The following is a 16,173-nucleotide window of genomic DNA, read 5'->3' as shown; positions in this document are numbered from 1 at the left end:
CTTCAGCATCCCTTAATGTCCTGCAGCCAACTCCATTCCAAGAACATATGTTGCCGTGGCTCCAGGTCCTTGTGGGGTGTAGTCCAGCCCTTTTCAGGCTCAGGTTGGGGCAGCGGGGTTCAGGCTCCTTTCGGATCTGGAAGCACTTGGGTCGTCAGCTTTCTTCAGGGGCACCTTGGTACCAGGCCACATGCCCAGGAGCTCAGCAGACCCACAGCCCACTTGTCCACGTCAGAGGGCAGAGGAATTCCCTGCTGAAGCGTAACAAGGTGTGGCCACCAGGAGGCACAGAGTCCCATTGTTGGATTCTCCGGGGCCTTAGGAATCACACAGGCGCCTGTGACGCAAGTGGGGGATCTGAACAAGCACAGACTCCAAAGCCTCGCCGTAGTCTGTGGCTCCCAGCCTGCGGAGGCTCAGTTAGGTGTTTGGCTTTTAGGGTTGTCTCAAGGCAGGAGAATCTTTGCTTGCGGTTGGGTCCCTGCGCTTGCAGATAATGTGGAGCTGGATTCCAGCTGGGAAGGGGCGAGGGTGCAGAACTTCTTTCTGGGGGGTGCTGGTTTGGAATTAAATAAAAGGCCACAGTTTCATGGGACTTGAGGTGCACGCCGTGAGAGTAGAAAAGCAGAGACTAGTTGTCATATTGAAACCAACTACCAGGTTAATTTGGGGAAGGGAGCATGTATAGAAAGATAAATCTGGGGGAAAATGAGGAGCCAGGTCAAAAAAGGAAAACCTGAAGATAGTAGAAAAAAGACTTCCTCTCTGTGATTTTGCCCCACATCCCCAAGATGTGACTAAATAAAGCTCAGATAAGCCAGCCCAGGCCCTTGTGAAACGCAGGAATCTCCGTCTCTGCCCACCCGCTCCACCTCCCATCACCGGACAAAGGCAGGCCCAGGAGCCTCACCCCTTTTAATCTCACGAGGAGCTTGTGGTGTGAACAGGTCCTTTCTCCTTTGAAGAGACTCCTCACTTGTTTGGTGACTAACTTCCTGTGCCCCCGGAGCAGACAGCAGAATTCCCACGTGGCTGGCTTGCCTCCTTCCTTGCTGCTCTGCATTTTGGCCTCCAAAGGGCCCAGGGCAGCGCTTTGGGAAAGAGCCCTAGGAGGCCTTTGAAGAGTTAGTGCATCAGGCTTGTGGGACCAGCCAGGTGGCCCCAGAGGGGAGGTAGGATGTGGCCAAGTGATGTTTTCCCACAGTGAGCACCAGGACAGCTGTCCCCTGGAGGGAGAATTAGGACCTTTATAGCCCAGCGTGCCACACACTTCAGCATGGGTTCCCCCAGAGTCACAGCTACAAAGGGATCGTTGTGGGGCCCGCCGAGACCCGCTGTCTGTGGAGGGGCTGATTGATGACCAACCTGAATTTGGCTCGGCAGCCCTCTGGGGGTGCCTCTGCTTTTTGCCCACCTGATTGGCAGGGGGCGGGTGACTGGGGGCAGTGGTTGCTAAGCAGCCTGGCCTGGACGTTATGCCCGTCCAGGTCGAATGAATAGCTGCAGTGTTCCAAAGAATGAGGGAGTTTTGGCCTATCCTAGGGACTTTTTGGAGAAGGGGGTTAAGAACTGCTGTTCTGGTCTTAGAGCCTGGGGGGTGGGGGGTTGGTGGCCTCCCTGTGCCTGCCTTCTGAGACGTCACCTTGGTGTCAAGTCGCATCGTATGAGTGGGATACATAGCGCTGCCCAGCCGCCTCCACGTGCCCGTCGGGTCCACGATTGTTACTGTCTTATCTCCTCCCTCACTGATCAAAGGGAGGGGACACAAGATCCAGCCTCGTGAGCACAGCTTCTGCCACTGTGATCATTACCACGTCATGGCACCTGAGACCCCGACCTGTGTTGAGGGGCTCGGTTTCTCCAGAAATGGGGAGAACAGCTATGTTTTTACGTTTGTAAAACGTAAAACAAACATTATGCGTTTGGGGCAGCAGAAGCAAGGAAAGTAGGTGCCTAGCCATGTGACCGTGGCCAGAACTGGATTTTCTTCACTACAGCACGTGGCACATGGGGCTCTTAGTTCCCCAACCAGGGATTGAACCTGTGCGCCCTGCATTGGAACGACTGGATCAGCAGGGAAGCCTTTACCTGAGCAGTGAGATCCGGAGTGGTCTGATGAGAAACCTTTGCCCCTAGGGCTCTGTATACCTCCAGAACAGAGGACACGGCGTGGTAGTGGGTTCTGGGGGCAGGGGCTCGCATAAAGGATCAGAGAGAGCTTTCTTTGGAGAGACCGAGCTAGTGTGAAGAAAACCAGCAGGTGAGCTGGGAGACGGAGCCAGGCCGCCTTGCGCTGGGCTGTCCTGAGGGCGGTGTGTGACTCCCTGATGGTCTGCTGCCTGCCTGCCCCCAGTTCCATGAACTGCCCCCTTGTGATAAGGCCTCCCTTTTTTGCTGAAGCTGAAAGTGAGAAAAATCTCTTGGGAGGAGATAGCCTTTTGCGTTTTGGTCTTGAGATTCTCTAGCCACCTCTTGTTTCCTGGGCACCAGGCGGGGTGCTGTGTGCTGGGGCGGCTGGCCAGGCCCGGGGGAGCCGTGGGCAGGGTCCAGGTTTGCAGGTGATGGCTGGCTGGCTGCTGGTTGCTCTCCTTGGCATTGGGGGTGCTGTCACTGCTGGAGGCCATGGAGGAGACACTGAAGCAGGTGGCTGGAGCATCCCGGCTGCTCTGATGAAGGAAGAAGGGATATTCGGAGGTTCAGGGGTCTCAGGAACCCCAAAGTGTCAGCTCGCTCTCTGAGTTCCTTGCAATGCTTCTACCTTTTCTCCTTCCTAAAAAATCCTGAGTGGTGTCAGTAAGGAGAGTGACTCTGGGTCGGGAGCCGCACACTTACTCCTTGTGTTTTCCTTTTTCCTTGCAGGATAACCCGGAAGTAGAAAAACGAGATCCCCAGGAATTAGTTGGTGAGTACCCTGGGGTGGAAGGTGCCAGGGACAGGTCTCTGAGCCTCACCCAGAGCCAGCTGGCTTCCAGCCACGCAGGTGGTTTCTCTCTGCTTCCACCGAGGCAGCAGCTCAGCTGCGAGCCTGTCTCTGGACTCTGACTCTCAGGGCCTTTGGCATTTCCTAAGATGTCTGCGTGAGACACCCAGAGAACAATTCTTTGAAAACCGTATTTATGGTGCGTTTCAGGGAGCTTTGGTCAGTTGCCAGTGTCGTCAAGAGGGACTCGGGCCCCTCCAGCTGGGAGCTTGTTCTCCTTGTGCTCTGCGCCTGGCCTCCGGCCTTGGACCCCCCGAGCCTCTCCACTGGCATATTCACGGGCTCAGGGCGCAAACATGTGGCCTCTGCTGGCATGCTGCTCTGTCCCCGGGAGGGAGCATGCCTCCCAGCCCTGGAGCCTGGGGCCCTTTGTGTAACTGGCCAGGGCGGTTACGGTTCTGGAATGCGGCCCGCGTGTCATCCCAGCCCCGTGTTAGCCCAGCCTCTTCAGCCTTTCAGGAGGTCTCTCGACTCCTTTCATTTCTGCCATGGACTTTGTCAGGGCTCCCCCGAGGCCTGGCCCAGCCTCACGTTGTCGGGGGTTGGCCCTCCCCCTCCGTGGCGAGACCGCCCGTCTCTTCCCGCCCACTCAATCCTCACAAAGCGGGGTTCCTGCTCCCCTCGCCCAGATGGCGCCTTTGCGGCTCACTCGCCCTGCCCGGGTGAGCCCCAGGCTGGAAATGTTGTATCCAGCAGCCCCTCCAACCTGTCCTTTTTCTGGACAGGATGCCTTCACCAGGAATGGCAGGTGGGGACCCATCCTGGTTATCGTGACTGAAAGACCTAAGCATCATTCGTTACGTTTGTCTCCTGAGGGAAAGACTGGGTAGGACCTTGACCACATGGAGAAGCCCAGATGCTCAGCGGGATTCTGCCCTTCAGCCCCGGGTTTTCTGATGAATGGGGTATGAGTCTTTCCTATTAAAAAAAAAAACCAAATTTTCCTAAAACCAAAGAGCCTGATCTTGGGAAAATGGTGCCATAGAGGCAGTGCAGTGCAGTTGGCTTCACAGGCAGAGGGAGCAGAGCAAGCCCCCTGGGAAACCCGTGGCCTTCCCCGAGCAGGCGGTCCACGGGCCGGCCCTGGACTGAAGCCTCAGCCTCGCTGTCACGGCAGGACGGAGTGGGGGCGGAGCCGCCCCCAGGAACGCAGCCAGGCAGCGCTCTCGGCTCCTACTAGCGGCGCTCGCTTGGCAGGAATGTGTGTGGGCTTCAGCCACCTCGGCCCTAAACTCGTCGATAAACAGCTTTGACTTTGCCTCTCCTTGTCACCGTTTGAAAGCAGCTTTGTGAGGGGCAGCTTACATAGAGTGGAACCCCCGCCACAGTCCTGACGAAGATGTCTCTGTGACTGTAGAGTGTTCCCCGTGCCATCCCCTTGCACACGTTTCCTCCGCTGGCCTCAGGCAGGCAGTGATCTCTTTTCTTCACTATAGTTTTGTCTCTTTAGAGTTTCTCATACATCTTCGGCTGGGTAATTCTTTGCTGTGGCGGCCTGGCCTGTGCGTCGTACAGTGTTTTAGCAGCATCCTTGGTCTCTGCCCACCACCAGAGGCCAATAGCAGTCTCCACTCCCTGCCAGATACAACAACGAAAAATGACACTGCTGCTGCTAAGTCGCTTCAGTCGTGTCCAACTCTGTGTGACCCCACAGACGGCAGCCCACCAGGCTCCCCCGTCCCTGGGATTCTCCAGGCAAGAACACTGGAGTGGGTTGCCATTTCCTTCTCCAGTGCATGAAAGTGAAAAGTGAAAGTGAAGTCACTCAGTCGTGCCCGACTCTTAGCGACCCCATGGACTGCAGCCCACCAGGCTCCTCCATCCATGGGATTTTCCAGGCAAGAGTACTGGAGTGGGGTGCCATTGCCTTCTCCGAAAAATGATTCTGGACATTGCCATATGTCAACTTGGAGGCAAAATTGCCCCTGCCCAAGAACCATTAATACAGATGGACTCCTTGTTTGTTTGTTTTGTCTGGCTTATTCATTTCCCATAATGTTCTTGAGACCCTTCCATGTTTTTGAGCATATCCATAGTTTTTTTTTTTTTTTGATTGGTAATATTATTTCATTGTGGGGTTACACCACAGTTTCTTGAATCCATTCTCCCATAGAAAACATGGGTGAAACTTGAAGCCTCCTAGTTTGGATTCCTGTTCCCATTTCTCACTGAGGAGGGGGTGGATGACTTGCAGAGTGGCTTCCGCTCATGGCGCCCTGGGTGTCCCCCTTTTGCCTGGGCCCAGTGCCTTCCGTCCTTGCCTCTGGATGGAGGACTCAGGTTGCTCCGCTGGTGTGGACAGCGTTTTCACTTGTGTAGACAGGCCCAGGTTTAGTGGAGCAAAGCGGAGCAGAGAAGCTGGCTAAGGGCTCCCCAGCGCTGTAGCTGCTTGACAGGTGAGTGGACACCCAGTCCTCCCCTCCAGGTGCCCCGTGGGCGGTCCTGGAGCAGTGGCCCTGGGGCGGTCATCCACTTGAGTTCTCTGTGTCTCTGGTGAGGCAGAGACACTCCGCTGCCTCCTGCTTCCAGCCCCACAGCACCCACCAGGCGTGCCTTGACTCCCGCCGTTACACACGCCCCGCTGACGAGCCACGCCTGTGCAGATCCATGCCTGGCAGCTGTGGATACCTGTGCTGCTTTGTGAGGTGGGCGTGCACCCAGGGTGAATCACGCTGACGGCAGGCTTCTCAGAGCCTGAGTACAGTGCCCGCCCAGAACACCCCAGCAGACCCAGAGCAGCCACAGACCTGGGCTGCCCCCGAGGGCCTGGACACACGTCTCGGTGTGTTTCCAGGGAGGTTGATTTGAGGCAGCTGTGGCGGCTCCAGCAGCCCTATGTGTGGGTCTGATGTCTTCTGCTTCAGATGCATTCTGAGACTTAGGAAGGACAGAGTTGCAGGAAGATTGCTCCTGAAATCTGCAAGAGAAACTTGTACCGCGTTTTCTGAATGTGTGCCTTCATTCGCCATTGTTCCAGAGAGGAACTCTCTGTTCCCAGCCCAGTCCCAGCCCACGAGCTTGGGAGGACTCTCCCCTCCCTGTCACTCTGTCCGCTTGGGTGGGTGGGTTGCTAATGGCAACAGCGGCACGCCCTGTTTTTCCAAAAGGCTTTCCTGGCAAATGCCAAAGGGCGCTCTTTGTCTCTCTGTCACGTGCACACACACTCTCCCCACCCAGGGGAGCCGTCTCCCCCTGCTGTGCACCCAGAGCCTGCCCTGGCCTTCCTGGCTTTTGGTGCTGATGCTTATGAAACGCGAGAGCCAGCACAGCCCAGGCAGTCCCACTCTCAGCTAGCCTCTGCAGCCTGCTTGAGCCTCCAGCTTAGAACGCCTGCCTCTCCCAGGGCTGGGAGGAAGGAGGAAGTTGGGATGAGACCAGGGTGTCACCCTTGCTTCAGGAGGCAGGAGACGGAAGGGGCTGAGCAAAGAGAAGCACATGGCCCCATGGTGGAGCGTGCTCCCAGACCGCACTGGTGTCTCGGTCCACAGCAGGATGACACGCCGACGCCCTGCTCTGGGGCACATCCAGGGAGGCTCCTCCGACAGTGAGAATCGGCACGTGTAGCCTTGCTGGGAGATGGTCCCTGGGCTCGAGCTCCAGCCTCAGTGTGTGCAGGCTCGTTTGGCAGCAGCTGAGAAGTGAAGCTCAAAGCAGAAATCAAAGCACCTTATCTGCTAAGAAAATATTAATCCAGCCCCAGGAGAGAAGGGAAAGGCTCACCCGGCCGTCCACTGGTAGTCTAGGCGGCCATTTCGGGGCTGAGAGAGTCATGCCAGGGCTGGCACATGTCGGTGCCCAGTGGGTACTTGCTGGGTGTTAGTGGTGCTGGGTTGTCCATTCTTTGCCTTCATCCTGCCCCACCCTGCTCCGCCTGCTGTTTGCTCATTGCATAGTCCTTTTCTTGAGCGAATGCCTTGAAAAGCACAGACAGAATCTTACAACAAGCAGCACATTGTCTGGGTGATCCAGAGCACGACTCTGCAGTTGCCAGGGTGGCTGGAGGCAGCAGGGAGGGGAATGAAGGGAGAGAGAAACGGGTGGGCAGGGCACATCGCCAAGGGAATTGTCCCTTGGGAGCTGTGGGTCTTCACTTCAGAATCAGGCCTGTTGTTCCCAGGAATGAAGTGGACCGAGTGAGGGTTGATTGATTTACTGCTGAAGGACCCGAAGCTAATAACCAGCAGGTCGTTTTGTATTGAATAGATGTCATTTACGTACAAAGCAGTTTTGAATGCTGAGTCCCGAAGCCCAGGGAACCCTGAGCTTCTGGTGGACCCTGGGTAGCAGAGCCTGAGACGGAAGGACAGCACCAAGCAGCTCTGAGTCCCCAGGATCCTGGGAGGGTGTTTCAGGGGCAGAGCCCGTGGGAGGCAGAGCCTTGTGCGCATGTCTTCCCAGCCCTGAGCTCACGACTTCACATTGGTAGCTTGAAATTGATTGGCCATGACGGGAGAATTTACACCAGAGAAAGGGGCAGATGGCTGCGGGTCGTGGGTCTGCCCCTCCCACCTCCCAGCACCACAGTCACCAGCACCCCAGGACACAGTCCTTCCTCTGGGCCTGGCTGTGATATGGCCGCTCGCGCCCTCTGCCTGAACTTCTTTCCCCGCTGCGCCTACTGGCTCCTTCAGGTCATTTAAGTTCAACTCAGATGCACCCTCAGAGAGCCACTCTGCATGCCCTGTTTTACCATTTTGTAGTGTGTGATCCCTCCTTGAAAACACTTTATGTACCTTTCTTGTCTTGAAGGGTTTTTTATTGTCCATGTCAGGCCCCCACCCTGACCCTCCCGCGCACCCACAGAACTCCTCTGTTCTCTCTGCAGCCTCCTTTTCTGAAAGAGTCCGGAACATGTCACCTGATGAGATCAAGATCCCTCCAGAGCCCCCTGGCCGGTGCTCAAACCACTTACAGGTACGTGCACGCTCAGCTGCTGAGGCCCGTGCGGACTGGGCGGGTGTCTGGCTGGGTCTGACTTTAAGCGGCTTCTGGAAAAGAAATAGCCCAAGTGGGAAGGAGCCTGCAGTCCTGGTGACCTCACTTAGGCCGCTCCCAGGAGCCGGCGCCCTACCCCCGGCTGCCTCTGCAGCCTCAGCTGGGCCCCCGCCTGCCCCGGGACACTGCCAGCAGAGCAAACAACATGCCTGTTCTGGGCACCCTTGAGCCCAGGGAATGTCTCCGAAGGAACTTGGCTAAGAACCTGAGGGGTCATCAGAATGTTCAAGAAACAATAGGAATGCAAATGCTGCTGCTAAGTCGCTTCAGTCGTGTCAGACTCTGTGTGACCCCATAGACAGCAGCCCATCAGGCTCCACCGTCCCTGGGATTCTCCAGGCAAGAACACTGGAGTGGGTTGCCATTGCCTTCTCCGCAAATGCACACGCGTGTAAATGCATGCGCTTCAGTCCTCGTTTTCCTGAAATGGCGGTTCACTGGCTTCCTGTCTGATGATCCCTGACTTGCGGAGATGGAGTGTGGAGTGCGCTCACCTCGGGAGCAGGCCCTCAGGGAACAGCTGGCCTTACTCTTCCCTGTCAGCCTCAGTGGCGGTTTCTCCTTGTCCCTCTGCGTGTTCCCCTTTGAAGGGGACCTTGTGACAGTAGGGCAGACACCCACGGCTGCCCCCGAGCGGGGCCTCTGGCTACGCCGCTAGCGCTCGCACACGCTGACGGACGGATGACTGATGGGGCTGGGGCTGGGCATGCGGCGACCTGGGTGGGTGCCGAGCGGGGCTGGGCTGCCGCACACAGTCCCTTCTCTTCCTGGAAACCCCTTCCCTTGGCTGAGTCGTCTCCCCACCACCACCACATACCACCCCACCCCCGGCCCCGTGCCACTCACGCTCCAGGCAACAAGCCGCAGCCTAAGGACAGTCCAGCAGTCACCAGGCAGAGATAGCCAGCCCCAGCCTTGAATATCAAAATGTCTCTCCTTTTTAGATCCTGCTAGTGGCAGAAACCATGACACTGAGCAAAGGTTTTAGTTCCCCTGAGATAGGAGAACCCACCTGACGGCCGAGGGCACACAGAGAACTCATCTGTAAGATACAGCAGTGCCCCCACCTGCCAAGCCTTCCGGGATGGCCTGCCTCCATCACCTGCAGAGCGAGGACACAGAGGCATGCGCTCGGCTTCTCTCTGCCTGGCAAACATGTTACAGACCTCTGTCTCCAGCTCAGTGCTTCCCCTGGGCAGTCTTGACTCCTGACAGGAGTGGGTCTCCTTTCCTGACGTTCCAGAGGACCTCGCTCAGGCCCTGCCCCCCCGCCCACCTCCTCTTGCAGGTGAAGAGCACCCCAAGTGGTTTCTTCCTGGACAGTCTGTGTTTAGCTGCCACTAGTTGGGGAGGCTGCCAAGAGACCCTGCCCTGGGCCAGCGCCAGCCTCGCTGGGTAAGCCTGCTCCTCCTCCGAGGTGGCCCGGCCCTGAGGCTTGGGTTCCTGGGGCCTCTTCAACTCCCCGGGCAGCCCTGACGCCATCTGTTGCTGGTATTGTCTCTGTGGGCCTCAGGACACCTGTGACACTGGCCTGGACCCTGCCAGGTGGTTCTCTGGTTTCCCATTGAGCCAGAGAACAGAGCTTGAGGGGAGACTGGATGAGAAACTGGCTCTTGACCCCCAGCAGTGCCTCTTGGTAAAGTGACAAGGACTGGCCAGCTGTGAGCCTCCCCTCAGAGGACACTGGGGAGGCTTGTGACACCTCTCCTGCCTTCCCAGGTCTCCTGCTGGGTCTTAACCCCATGTTAAAATTAAAATCCAGCATTCAGCCCCCACCTGTCAACACTAACTCTTGAAGCTCCTCTTCAGATGATTCAGTAGCTGATCCCCAAGTGGGGTTTGTTCACTGTCTTCTCCATGGCTTCTCTAGCTCCAGCTTCTTATTCCTCCTGCTGCTGACCACCCAGAGGGGATCAGGAGAAAGCACAGCGAAAGCAGACTGGTCTCTGTCTGTCTCGTCTGCACTGGGTGGAGGAAGACCGTCTGGCCGGAGCAGGACTTCACGTGGCTCCCCCAGGTCCTCGTGTCCACAGCACATGACCACAGGCTGGGATCGTGAGGGGTTCCGTCACCATCGTCTTTTTGTCCCCCTTCTGTAGGACAAGATCCAGAAGCTGTATGAGCGGAAGATAAAGGAGGGGATGGACATGAACTACATTATCCAGAGGAAGAAGGAATTTCGGAATCCCAGGTGAGTTTTCTGTGAGCCAGCAGGGGGACGGTGGGAGGGGTGATGTTGGACTGGGGACAGGAATGCCCCCAGAGAGGTGCAGGGAGAGGCCCTGCTCAGATCCCAGCTGAGCCCAAAGGGACTGTCACCCGGACTGCGTTAACCTCGCTGAGGCTTCGTCTGCCGTTGAAGAGCCAGGCAGCAGGTGCGGAGGGGAAGCCGCGAGACGTGGGCTGGTGGTTCTGCCTGGGCTCTCATTCCCTCCTCCTGGAGTGCGTGATCTGAGGCCTTAGTGTCCTCAGCTGTGCGAGGAGGGGATTGTCTAGATGGTCACCCCAGGTCCTCCTACCTCTAGAAAGTTGTTGACTCTGTATGCAGGTTTGACAAACAGACCTGTGTCTCGGTCTCACTCTGTCCAGTGTTCCAGCAAGTGACACACCCAGGAAAGAGCCTCGTGTGCCGATTGGCGAGAGCTGCCCTTGCCCCTGTGGGCCTAAATGGGGAGGCCCCAACCCAGCCCCACAGGCTGAAGGTCTGATGTCCAGTTGAAACCTCATCTTGACACCATACTCGCTCTGGCCACTGGCCCCAGTCCCTCTCTGTGGAAGGTTGGAAGGCCAGAAGTGACTTTTAATGTCAAGTCAATGGACATTTGCCCTCCTGTTTGGAAACTTGTTTAGAATAGTTCAACTGGGCTAAAGACTTGGTCTGCACGCAAGTGCTAAATGGCTCTGACCTCCTGGAATCCGGTGCTACGCAGGGCCTCGGGCTCAGGCCCGCTCAGCACCCTGTGGTCTTCTTTTTTCAGCATCTATGAGAAGCTCATCCAGTTCTGTGCGATTGACGAACTCGGCACCAACTATCCAAAGGTATGTGCCACCTGCAGAGGCGGCGGGTGAGGGAGGGGACCCAGGGCCCTGCGCCCTCTCCACTGGCTTCAACCTGGAGCCACTGAAAGGTCCGTGTGGCACGCTGCCAGCAGAGGAGAGCTGTCCCCCTCTCCCTTGTTTGAGCCCGGGGCCTCTGCTGGTTGGACTCGCCGTGCCGCGTAGATCAGCCGTCCACAGTGCTTTTCTGCCCTCACTTTCCTAAGGAGGGTTGGCTGGAGACAGGATAGCATCTGAGCCTCCCTGCCCTTGAAGGCCAGAGACTCCAGGCCAGGAAGATCCATGGAAAGACTTGGGGAGAAGCATGTGGTTTCTGAGTCATTTCCATTTATTGGCCCTTTCTGCAACTTTGACGGAGAAGGCAATGGCACCCCACTCCGGTACTCTTGCCTGGAAAATCCCATGGACGGAGGAGCCTGGTGGGTTGCAGTCCATGGGGTCACTAGGAGTCGGACACGACTGAGCGACTTCACTTTCACTTTTCACTTGCATGCATTGGAGGAGGAAATGGCAACCCACTCCAGTGTTCTTGCCTGGAGAATCCCAGGGACGGGGGAGCCTGGTGGGCTGCTGTCTCTGGGGTCGCACAGTTGGACACGACCAGCGAGTTAGCAGCAGCAGCAGCAACTTTGAACTTTTCTTTTTCAGGATATGTTTGACCCCCACGGCTGGTCTGAAGACTCCTACTATGAGGCATTAGGTGGGTAGCCGTTCATCTGCCTGCTCACCCATCCATCTGTCCCTCCAGTCATTAGGCAACACAGGTTTCAGGGTCTCCTCCGTGTTCGGCCATGTCTGAGGAGCTGACTATGCAGCCTTGAACCATCCAGACCCCCATCCCTGACTTAAGAAGCTTACAACACAGCGAAGAAGACAGGATCAAAGGAGTGATTCCAGCAATAACGAGTGGAGTGATGAAGATGCAGGCTGGGCCACCTAACCAGGGGCCAGGGGAGGGTGGGCAGCCTTGTGGAGGACACTGTCCGAACAAGGTCTGAAGGTGCACAGAGGCTGGCCCAGCAGGTGTGGGCGGGTGCCAGGCGGGGGGCCGGCGGAAGTGCAGCTCTGTGCAGGGGCCCGGCTGGGAGAACTGGGAGGAGTTTCAAGGGGCCCGCTCCCTCGGGTGCCAGGTCCCAAAGCAGCGGCCTGTGGACCACCAGATCTGGCCCGTGGTGTGTGGTGTTGGCCCTTATAAGTTCTGTCTTGCTTTAATTGGAATTTAGTGCTAGTGTTTTATCTAAAAATCCAGAGACTTCTCTGGTGGTCAAGTGCTTAAGACTCCGCACCTCCACTCTAGGGGGCTCAAGTTTGATTCCCTGGTCAAGGTACTAAGATCCCACGTGCTGTGCAGCCAGGCCAGAAAAGAAACAGTGCAAATCTAAGATCCCGGTTGCTGAGGAGGTGGTTACCCTAGGCCAGCATTCCCCCGTGGCTGGAGCCCAGGAGCAGCTCACCCCTCCAGACGGTGCGCAGCCCCAGCATCGGGGCCTTTGGACTGTGAGGCCCAGCTTCGTGCTGGCTGAGGGCTGGCTCGTGACTGCCCATCACAAAGCGATGCTGCAAGCAGGAGCCCCGGGAGAGCGGCAGGCAGCTGTCTGGGCTGCTTTGGCCCGAATTACCTTCTTGTTTAATCCGCTGCTCTGTGACTACCTATCCTGTCTTCATAGCCAAAGCCCAGAAGATTGAAATGGACAAGTTGGAAAAGGCCAAAAAGGAGCGAACCAAAGTAAGTGATGGGTGGACGTCCTGATGAAGGGGGCAGCTGTCTGAGGCGCATGGGTCCTGCAGGCTGAGCCAGGGGGCTTCCCTTACCCCCACCCCCCACCGCTGGTTCATCACCCGGCGACACTGTGAGCAGCCTTAGATGTGCTGGATTTTAAGCCTCCATGACTCAGCTTGAAGACGCTTCCCAGGCTGCTTCCACTTGGTTTCTCGGGACTTAATGTTGGCTGCATTATGTCCCCTCCCCCGACACACACCCTTATAGCTGCCGAGCCCTGGGGGCTTTCTCCCTTTGGGCCCATCGGCAGTCTCCTCAGCCTAAACGGAGGAAGTACATCCTTCCCAGGGCGCTCTGGTCTGTGCCGTTCTTGGCTTCCAGCATGGCCTCTGCAGCCCGCCTGAGTGCTTCCGTGTGCCTCCCGTGGCCAGGTGACCCCTCACGTCAGGACCCTGAGCGTGCTGCTTGCCTCTGGTCTCGGTCCTTCAGGGGACCGAAACTTGGCCGTGAGACCAAGTCCTCTGGGCTGTGCCCTTTCTGACCGGAGTCTCAGAGAGAGAACACAGCCGCAGGACGCCCGCCCTTCCACCTGTGGTTTAGCCTGGTCCTCCCGCAGCACATGTGGCCTCCAGGACGTGTGTCCCCTGCCCCCCTCCCTGGGGCCACAGGGTTGATCTCTCTGGGAGCTGGTGCTGGGGCGATCAGGGGTCCTCATTCTTAACCCTTGATTGAATTTGCCAACTCTCTCTCCTTCCCCCTTTCCAAACCCCAGGCTTGTTGCAGGGACGTGTCTGCAGCACCTGGGGGCCGGAGCTGTCCTTCCCCTGTGCGCATGGGCACCGCCTCCCCCGAGGTGTGAGGGCGGGGCCTGGGCGGGCAGGGGTGCCCCAGCAGCGCAGAGATGGCCATGGCGGGAGGGGCCCGGTGTCTGCGGGAAGCTCTCTTCCGAGGATTAACCGTCCTCTCCAGGCGCCTCTCCAACGCTTCCCCTGCTGGACAGTCACAGCTGGTTCTCAGCGCTTCCCTCGTGCAGTGCCAAATTGCCTCCTGTGCCCCAGGAGCAGACAGCTGGCAAAAAGATGTGGATGCGCACTGTGCGCAGGTCCTGACTAACGATCGTCCCTCTCACCCCCAGATTGAGTTTGTGACGGGCACCAAGAAGGGCACCACGACCAACGCCACGGCCACCACCACCACCACGGCCAGCACAGCCGTCGCAGGTACAGCGGCTCCGCTCCCCGCCTCCCCCGCAGACGCAGCCAGGGCCTTCCTGCCTTATCTGCGGGAGCAGGGTGGTGGCGCTCTGGGCCTGGGGTGGGTCCCGGCTCCCCGGCTGCCCTCGGCTTCCTGGGGCTGTCCCTGCCGTTTGTGCTCCCTGGTCTCAGACCACTGGCCTGGGTGGGCCCTGACTTCTCTCTGGCCTCGTCCCCAGATGCCCAGAAGAGAAAGAGCAAGTGGGACTCAGCCATCCCGGTGACGACCATAGCCCAGCCCACCATCCTCACCACCACGGCCACCCTGCCAGCTGTTGTCACCGTGACCACCAGCGCCAGCGGCTCCAAGACCACCGTTATCTCTGCCGTGGGCACCATCGTGAAGAAGGCCAAGCAGTGACGCGAGGGACCCCAGGGACCGGCTTAGGGTGGCTCGGACAGTCTCCCCTCAATGGAGGGGAGGAGCCACTCTGGGACCTGACGAGACCGCGGCCTCTGGGAGGTTCCACATTGTACATTTCAGGACTGGGACCCGTTCCTCTCCCTCCTCCCTGCGAGGAACTCCGGGTGGCATTTGGCCTGGAAGAGACGGGGCTGCAGAGGAGCGGGGCTCTGGACGGCATCCCCGCCACGGGGTCTGCACCCGATTAAAAGTGCCGCGTTCTCACGTCTCAGCATCTTGGATGCCCTGGTCTCTTCACAGTCTGTTTTCAGGCAAATGTGAAAACTCAAGTGTCCTCTCGTCTTCTCGGTTGGATCCTCACCTCGGGGTTGACAGTGGGGTGACCGCAGCCTGCAGCCGGCTCAGAGGGGGTGGCCCGAGAAGTCACCTCGGTCATTCCCAGTGAACGTCTCTTGGCACAGGCAGGCAGGGGTAGAGGGGGGAAGGCCTGGGCTCCCGCTGCCCTGGTCCTGGAGCTCTGAACCCCACCAGCTGTCAGGAGCCCAGCCTGTCCTCCCCTGGGCGCAATTGAGCCCTCCTCCAACCACCTCTTGGACACACCCTGGCCTTTGAAGTCTCACCAGTCACCAGAAGGGCGGGAGCTGACCCCTGACCCTCGCAGGGAGGGGGCAGGTTGCAGTGGGGAGATGAGTCACCTCCTGGCCTGGCTGGGCAGCCATTCATTGTTTACGTTAAGTCCAGCTCCTGGGAGGATCTGCCACCCCACCCTTCCTGTGCCTGTTATCTCTGCCCCACAGCAGCCCTCGGGCAGCGCCAGTGGCCGCTGGGCTCCTCTGGGGCCAGAACAGATTTCCCAGCAGCTGCCAGGCCTGGAGTCCCGGGTCTGGAGGGAAAGAGTGCTTTTCCTGCTCTCAGGCAGCTCTCTCCCCACCAGCGGAAGGGCCGAGCGTCAGAGAAGGAAGCGAGGCTGTGAAGAGCTGACCTGCTTCCCCAGAGTGGGCAGGGGTTCAGAAAAGTGGTCCCCAGGAGGCACCGGATGCTGGTGCATGACTGGGGGAGTGTGACGACCCAGCCCTGCGGCCCCCAGAGTAGAGATGGAGCCACCCCTGCCCCCTCCCCACAAACACATCCCCAGCTGCAGAAGAGGGCATGTCTCCCTGTCCTTTGAGGAACTTCGCAGCCCTCAGACATAGAGAGAGGGCTTCCCGCCTGCAGCCTCCGCCAGGGCCCCAGGGAGCTCATGTGGCGGCAGCTGGGACCTCGGAGTCAGCACCTCTGCTCTGGAGCCCAGGTTAAAACAAATTGTGTTTGAGTCATGTGTGTCTCAGGCCTTTTGCTCTGTAAGTCTTCTCTGTCAAATCATGGTAATAAAGCTTTTTGAGCTGGTTGTGAGGAACCTATGAGATGATTTATGCATCGCTGTTGTTGCTCAGTCATGTCTGACTCTGCAGCCCCACAGACTGTAGCCCACCAGGCCCCTCTGTCCATGGGGTTTCTCAGACAAGAATACTGGAGTGGGTTGCCATTGTGTTCTCCAGGGGATCTTCGCAACCCAGGGATTGAACTTGTGTCTCCTGCATTATCAGGCACTAGTGGCTAACTTACCACTGAGCCACCAGGGATACGTTTATAGAGTACTCTATCCAGGCTTGTTGTTGGTCAGTCCAGCTCCTGCTTGTTTTAGACCAAGGAGGGAAGCACCCTCTAGAGATGATAAAATCAGCCTGGATCATGGCCTTCAACTGTCCTCCAGGCCCTCCCAGACGTGCCACCGAGCCATCCGATCAGTAATGGCTATTCCCCC

General features: G+C 57.9%; 1 protein-coding gene across 4 annotated transcripts in view; it reads left to right on the top strand.

The window, feature by feature from the left end:
• The window catches only part of SAP30BP (SAP30 binding protein), a 33,970-nt gene extending 18,205 nt beyond the window's left edge, over positions 1-15,765 (top strand). For 2 of the 4 annotated variants that reach the window (XM_070774067.1, XM_070774066.1), the window contains 9 exons: positions 2,860-2,902; positions 7,806-7,894; positions 10,075-10,166; positions 10,954-11,014; positions 11,681-11,732; positions 12,700-12,758; positions 13,525-13,605; positions 13,888-13,972; positions 14,185-15,765. In XM_070774067.1, the coding sequence (XP_070630168.1) occupies positions 2,860-2,902; positions 7,806-7,894; positions 10,075-10,166; positions 10,954-11,014; positions 11,681-11,732; positions 12,700-12,758; positions 13,525-13,605; positions 13,888-13,972; positions 14,185-14,366 (744 nt within the window). In that variant the 3' untranslated portion in view covers positions 14,367-15,765. The remainder of the gene's footprint in view (positions 1-2,859; positions 2,903-7,805; positions 7,895-10,074; positions 10,167-10,953; positions 11,015-11,680; positions 11,733-12,699; positions 12,759-13,524; positions 13,606-13,887; positions 13,973-14,184) is intronic. The other 2 variants (XM_070774068.1, XM_019981316.2) reach the window with 1 other exon arrangement.
• Positions 15,766-16,173: the final 408 nt, after the last annotated feature.

This window comes from Bos indicus, chromosome 19 (assembly GCF_029378745.1).
Source record: "Bos indicus isolate NIAB-ARS_2022 breed Sahiwal x Tharparkar chromosome 19, NIAB-ARS_B.indTharparkar_mat_pri_1.0, whole genome shotgun sequence".
Classification (NCBI taxonomy): Eukaryota; Metazoa; Chordata; class Mammalia; order Artiodactyla; family Bovidae; genus Bos; species Bos indicus.
This window is presented reverse-complemented; position numbering and strand designations above follow the sequence as displayed.